This window comes from Nematolebias whitei, unplaced genomic scaffold (assembly GCF_014905685.2).
Source record: "Nematolebias whitei isolate Nwh7 unplaced genomic scaffold, NemWhi1 Nwh_scaf_75, whole genome shotgun sequence".
NCBI lineage: Eukaryota > Metazoa > Chordata > Actinopteri > Cyprinodontiformes > Rivulidae > Nematolebias > Nematolebias whitei.
Genome location: NW_023618620.1, coordinates 10,815 through 18,072, shown reverse-complemented (window position 1 = coordinate 18,072; position 7,258 = coordinate 10,815). Strand labels below are relative to the sequence as shown.

The window sequence follows — 7,258 nt, the reverse complement described above, 5'->3', positions numbered from 1 at the left end:
ATATTCACGAGTTCCTCATCTTTCTGACTGTGTAATGTCGTGCATTGAATTTAACAGAAATGTAACGAGAGACGTTATTTATCTTTGACCCATCAAAATGAATGCGGTCATTTATTTTCAGAATCAAAGTTTAACATCAAACATTTACATTAATTTGGCAAAATATGAAAATAATAACAGACAAGTTTCACAGAAAAGGGACATCGATCACTCGGCGGTGAACGAGGACTTTGCTTCAGATATTTCTAAAATATCTGTACTGATTTTATGAGAAAGAGGAGAGTTTTAAGATGAAATGGAGTTATCTTACAGAGAGATATGTGAGGGAATTAATCTGTTTGTCCAGAACGTGCACGCTTCATCAGATCTCAGCTTGCCTCCGGTACACTTTAGTTGAAGAGGAGACCGTTACCTGGTTGATGATAGATCAGCTCGATAGAGAATCCTCCAGACTTTTTCAGCGTCTCCGTTGAGAGCAGCTGAAATCCTTAGATAGTCGTGTGTGGTTTGTTCAAACAGAAATTATAATCCCAAAACGTCTCTGGATCATCCTGAACGCGTTTGCACCCAAGAACTCTGAACTCCTTTCATTCTTCAGAACTTCTCAGACTCTAACAGAATCTTTCAACTCCAGCAACTCTCTAGTTCTTCATCTCCTCAGCCTCTGGAACTCTCTGGAATTCTTTCCCAGACTCTCCAGACTCTTGACTCTAGACTCTAGACTCTCTAGTCTCTAACAGAACCGGGAAGTTGCCACATTTTAAATGAGTTGACTTCCGGGTCTATTTAGAGCTTTCTGATTCGTGGATGGACCAGAAAGAGGTGTGGTTTTTGACGTAAGGTGTTATCAAAAGTCGAGGTCAGAGAATGAGTTTGTTTAACAACTGACAGAGAGATTATTGCAGAAAAGCAGACTTCGTGGAGTCAAACTCTTCTGTATCTTCTGTAAAGATTAAACATGACATTTCTTTTTCAGTAAACATTTAGTTGACCGAAGCTTCAACTTTCACATACTTACGTTGCTTGGCTCATTTCAGACAGAAAATCAAGAAATGCATATTAACCTGATTTCTTCTTTGAATGAGGAATAAAAATCATTACTTACTGTTTATGTAAAATAAAAATGAGTAGTTCTTTTCAACCTGTAACATTGAGTGAACTAACACAATTTGATTATCAAACATTTGTAAACAGTGATGATCATAGAGAATTGTCTTTTCTGCTTGATTAATTCAAGAAAGAAAGTCATCAGATGGCTCAGACTGTATTCAGATCAATGAAATAACAGTCCCTGTCCATCTGATAGATTTGGGGTCATCAGGGTCAGATCAGGGTCAGATCAGGTTCACTACACGTAAACAAATCTGTTAAGGGTCACTGCACGTTCTTGAATAATGATACCAGATGATTAAAAAAAAAGCCAATTAGTAAAAGTTATCTTTCTAAGGAAGCCAGCAGATTGCATTGAATCTTCACTTCATCATAATCTCCCATCCTGAGTAAGCACAATGGCAACAGTGGAAAGGAAAAACTATTTTTTTAACAGGATAAACCTCAAGCAGAACCAGGCTCAGAATGAGTGCTGCTTTGACCTGCTGGGGCTTGTGAGGACAAAGGTTTCAAAGATGATAAGATTGAGAAATGAGGTCAAGCACAAGTATGCCTAGACTACAATGTTTGCAGATGATATTGTGATCTGTAGTGAGAAAAGGGAGCAGGTGGAAGAGAGTCCAGAGAGGTGGTGATATGCTCTAGATAGCAAGAAGTGCAATGAAATGTCAGTAAAAGTGAGAAAATCCATATGTATGAATGGGTGGTTGACAAATTGAAAAAAGTGTTTTAAATATGAAACATCTAGGGAGGAGAGAAAGAAGAAAACAATGGAGGACTTTCATGATGGAGGAGGATTTGTAGAGGGTTGTTGTGACAGAGAAGCATGCCGGATAAGCTGCAGGCATCATCTACTGTCGTGACACATAAAGAGAGCAGCCGAAAGGAGAACAAATGTTTTCTTCACTTCATACCTGGAAAGAAACATCAGGACAGCGTTCAGGTGCTCTGAGGTCGGCCATGGAGGAGACTGTAGGAAACACATCCACTAGCTCCACTATGTTCCTTACAACTTTGGCATCTGAGAGCAAAAATGGTCATACAATTAAAAGTTTTCATCTAATCCTTCAGGTCAGAGTTTGCTGAGATTTTTCCAAAATGGTTTAATTTAATGTACTTGAATTTCATCACCATTGAACCATGTTCATTTGAAGCAAAAACTATCCTAAGACAATATATCAAAGTGAAATCCTGTCTAAATACTTTTCTTTCAAGCTCTCCTTCTATTTCATAGGCTTCATTAATGTCAGATGAACACCTTGGCAAATGTTTTAACAAGGTTCATGAGAACACTTAAAACTCCCCCCAAAATTACTCTGCTTTAAAAAAATAATAATTCTGCTTTTACAGCCTCACATACAAACTGTGCATTTTATGCTCCCAGTATTATTGTTTATTTGTTGGCTTACTCTCAAAGCTGTACTCGGATTGGTTGAGAACATTAATAAAGGGAAAAGTTGATTCTCCCAACCAGTTATAGACTGCAGTGACACCAGGAACAAACATGATGAGAGGGACACGTGTTGTCACGTCAAAATTAGAGTACTTGGCCCATTCGCCATGCTCTCCTAACGACCAACCTGAATCAATACAGAAAAAAACAAGGATGTGATGTTAGTTCAAAAACACTGAGGCAGGTAAAAATAAAAATAAAAAGCAAAACATAAATCACACAAATGCTGCTTTAAAAGCATGAATTATATTTGAAGCTCCAACAATTTTCAGTCAGGTCATATGGACAGAGTTTGTTCCACTTTGGAGTAAGCTGTTGGGGGAAGAATGAGTTCTGTTGTGCGTTTCCTTGACTGATGAAGCCTTCTGGATGGAAGGTGAAATGTTTCAGCACAAAAAAAGAAACTGTCCAAATGACCTGACTGAAATTTGTTGGGATTGTATACCTGGATTATTGAGCCCTTTGTTGATATTTGAAGCTGTTTATTTTACTAACTTTTTTATTATCTCCTTCGCTGAAGGATTATGAATTTCATAAAACTTTACAATCAAATTCTTATGTAAAAATATGATTAGCATTTTTTAATGAAAGAGAAATAAAACTCGGTTTTAAAAAAGGAAGTGGTGGACACAGAGCTGAGATTTTAGAGCACAGAACATTTATAGAAGGATGAGATGACTAAATCTACTGCAACACTGTCCTCTACTGGTCAAAAGCAAGGCAGCACACCTTTTCTTGATTTTCAGTCAGCCCTGGTGGATATTTACCATACTAACCATGATCAGAGGTGAAGACCACCATAGTGCTGTTGGTCATCCCGAGCTCATCAAGGGCACTGAGAAGTCTCCCAACCTGAGCATCCATATATGACACAGCAGCATAGTAGTGCTGACGAATACGCAGCTGGGACACACAACATCAGAGGGTCACTGCTGAAATATTTATTTTAAAAACAGAACTAAAACAATACCAGAGGAACAGGCCACACCTGAAAGTCTTTCGGAACCGGTCCATAAGGAAAGCTAATGTTGAGTTTTTGGACATCATCTCTTTTCCTCACATCTGCCCAGGGGTTGTAGGCCACAGGAGGAAGGAGCTTGGGGACATCTGGGTCAGGGGCCAGAGACATTTCCTCCAGAGGATATAGACTCAGGTACTCCTGTAACACATTTTTTTAGGTTATCTAGCAAAAGTTCCCTTGTACATCAACCAAAAAGTGAAATTGCAAAAATACTAAAAGCACTAACAATATTATCTGGGACAGCTTCCAGCAGAAAAAAAAATGGATCCACAAATACAAAAGTCAGGTGTCACTCCTGATGTTTGCCTGCTAAAACTCAACTCTCAGCTCCCACTTCTACTATAATCCCTCCTACAGATTTTGGGACTGACGTGGGTTTTCCAAGTGGAAAGTCATCCTAAACAGAGGCCTCACCCACCACCTGACTCCTTTTAATGAAGAGGTGCAGCAGCTCCACTCAAAGATCCCCTCGGGTGACAGAGCTCCTCACCTTGCCTCCAAAGATTAGCCCAGTCACTACAGAATGTGCTAATTTCAGCAGTTTGAATCTAAAATCCTTCTTATTCCATATCTCATGAGCACAGCTAAGAGATGGAACATTGACAGACCAGTAAATCATTCAAGTCGTCTTCTGACTCAGCTCCTTCTTTACCACGTCGGATTGGGAAGAGGCTCTGTCAATTCTGCTCCCATTCCATCCTGCCATCACTCAGAAAAATGGCTCTCCATCTATAGTAACATTTTTAAAGCATCACTGCAGTACCTTCTGTCTGCCATGTTTTGATGTCGGTCAGACACGGACACAGGCTCAAAGTTTGGATTGTTCTTTTTTGTCTTACCAAGGACATCTCTTTCTCGTTTGCTCCATTCTGTTCTGTTCTCAAGCTTTCCTAAAACAATTATCTGTCCTCACATCCTAAATAGAGATGATTTGTTCAATTAGCTTATATACGTATTCAGATTGTCTTTGTAGAGATCTAGTAGAGCGTTGTATGAATGGGTCAATGAGGAACAGATTGTTGTAAAGAGCTTTGAGTGTCTTGATCAGATAGAAAGGAGTTGTATAAGTACAGTCCATTTACCATTTACCATTTACCATGTGTCCTTGTGATGGACTGGAGACTTGTCCAGGGTGTCCACCACCTCTGGACATGGACACCAGTGACCACTGTGACCCGAACAGGAAGAAGCAGGTAAAAAAAATAATGGATGGATAAATCATTTTACTAGTATGGTAAATGCAACGCTCTTTAATAGTTGGGCCAACAATACGGTCACTTCCTTTGGGGTCAGTTGGTGCTGATCCATCAGTATTCCTCTGTCTGGGACATTATTCACTGCATGTCTACTTCTATTCAAGAATTTAGACTCCTTATCCAAACACAGCAACATTTATTCTCACAGAACAAAATATTTTACTTTTCCTGCCACACATGCAAGGCCGGATTAACCATATGGGCAACTGGACAACTGCCCAGGGGCCCATGATCTCTAAGGGGCTCATGATCTCTAAGGGGCCCAGGGCAGTGAGGGCACAATCAACATATCTGGTTATCTCCTGTTTTACTTGGAGCCCTGCGCTGCACAGAAACTGCTGCGCTTCCACTGCATTTGGACCACCCCACCTCCTCCCAGCTGCTGCAGCTCTGGTTTTTTTTTTTTTAATAGGATCCTCAATGGTGCGACCCGTCAATCAACTCAGAAGGCGTGTCAGTAACTGACCAATCGACGACCTCAATTTGTCCCAAAAGTAAACGCCCCTTACCTGCTGACAAACTAATCAGTTTTTTTTCTTGAGAAACATTGTTTTAATTAAAACAATAAGTTTGTATCTGTTGTGAGATGATTTTAGCAGTTTAGCAGATTTTTAATCTACTTAATGAAGAATAGTATGACTTAAAATTGTTCATCAAACAGGAAGGAGGGCTTATTATCTCTCCTCTTACTACAGTGAATGTGGTACTTTGTTATAAGTATGACTATATTTATGGCATCAGAGAAAGCTGAGCTTCAGTTATCCACATAAAGTAAAATGTTATCAGCGTCAAAAGAAGGAATGTTAAGTTTGAGATTAATCCAGTTTCTGATGTTTGACCAAACACTTTGTAGTGACATGAAAAAAAAATACTCGAGGGATTCATCTTCTGATTTACTAAAGACACACAAATCAACATTAAATTTAAATCTTATTTCAAGAAACATGGCTACAGGATGTATCTTATTTATTATTTTAAATGATTCTCATTCACTTTAGGAGATTTATGTAAGGGTCCCACCGCCTGCAGCCTGCCTTGCTGATGGCCGCTGATTACCAACACCTGGCGGCCATCAGCCTGATGAGCCTCTCCATCTACTTAAGGCTGCAGCCCGGTGTGATTCAACGCTGGAGCATATCACCTCTTATGGTATAGTACTGTTGAGGTAGAAATGTTTAGGTGAAAAGAATTTGTTCACCTTCTGCTCTTTTTTCCAGTTTCCTGGTTCCTTCGTGTTTTGGATTCTCCTCGTGGCTTGACCTGGATCCCTCGGCCTGTCAGGTGTCCCTCGTGTCTCTTTGCCTCCAGTTGCCAGCCTTCCTTGTTTCCTTTTGGACCCCTGTTGGATTCCCTTCTGCTGCTCACTCCTTGGACTGAAGGACCAGCTCATTCTCCTTCGGGTTGGACTGTAAGGACAAGACGCTCTTTAAATCTACCACTCTGGTCTTCCCCGTTGGACAAACAATAACCTCTCATCCCTCTTTCCAGGAGCCACTGAGAAGCAGCGTGTGGACTTTAAATTTGCACTGTAAATAATAAACACTGTTCTTTTGTATTTCCCCTGTGTCTGCCTCGTTCTGGGTCTCTTAACATCTGGGTTCCCCGCGCAATCGTAACAGAAATGCTCTAGCCACAACAGACCCAGAATGAGACCAAGAGCGAGCAGACACCCCCCGGTTCCGCGGAGGAGCGGATCGACAGGATGGACAAAGTAATTCATCAGGTGCTGACTCACCAAACAACGGTCCAATCCAACCTTCAGGAGCTCAGAGGTATGATTTATTCCATTAAACGTCAGCTGCAAGCTTCTGCCTCCTCAGCTCCAGTCGTTCCGCCAGCCCCCGTGGCTCTTGGTCCCACTCCTCCTGTCCAACAAATCTTAGTTAAGCCATCTGAGTTCTTCACCGGAGACCCTGACCAATGTGGCGGCTTCTTGCTCCAGTGCCGACTCGCCTTCGAGGGGGCTCCCTCCCAGTTCTCGTCGGACACGGCCAAAATCACCTTCTTTGTAAGCCAACTCAAAGGTAACGCTCTCCGGTGGGCTCACTCGTTCCTCTTGAGTTATGATAACCCCCCTGCTTCCAATGAACATTTTCTTCGAGAGTTTTGCAGGATTTTTGACCGTCCCCTGCAGACATCAAATGCCACCAAGCGGTTGTTGAATTTACACAGGGCCGTCGTAATGCCTCGGAGTTCGCTCTGGAGTTTCGGATCTTTGCTGCCCAAACAGGATGGGACGAGCCCGCCCTCCAAGGTATTTTCCTTAACGCTCTGTCTGATTTTCTCAAAGATCTGCTGGCCACGCGAGATGAACCCGAGACTTTCGACAAACTGATAGACCTTGCCATCTCAATCGATGACCGTTTCCGGGAGAGAAGGAGAGAGGCAAACTACAATTCCCATCGACCCTCGACTTCC

General features: G+C 41.6%; 1 protein-coding gene across 1 annotated transcript in view; it reads right to left on the bottom strand.

The window, feature by feature from the left end:
• ids (iduronate 2-sulfatase) overlaps positions 1-4,432 on the bottom strand; it is a gene marked incomplete at its 3' end in the record, with an annotated part of 33,637 nt that extends 29,205 nt beyond the window's left edge. Inside the window, exons 1-5 of the mRNA XM_037696879.1 lie at positions 4,424-4,432; positions 3,552-3,722; positions 3,340-3,466; positions 2,520-2,690; positions 2,025-2,131 (exon numbers count right to left, since the gene is read on the bottom strand). Coding sequence (XP_037552807.1) covers positions 2,025-2,131; positions 2,520-2,690; positions 3,340-3,466; positions 3,552-3,722; positions 4,424-4,432 — 585 coding nt within the window. The remainder of the gene's footprint in view (positions 1-2,024; positions 2,132-2,519; positions 2,691-3,339; positions 3,467-3,551; positions 3,723-4,423) is intronic.
• Positions 4,433-7,258: the final 2,826 nt, after the last annotated feature.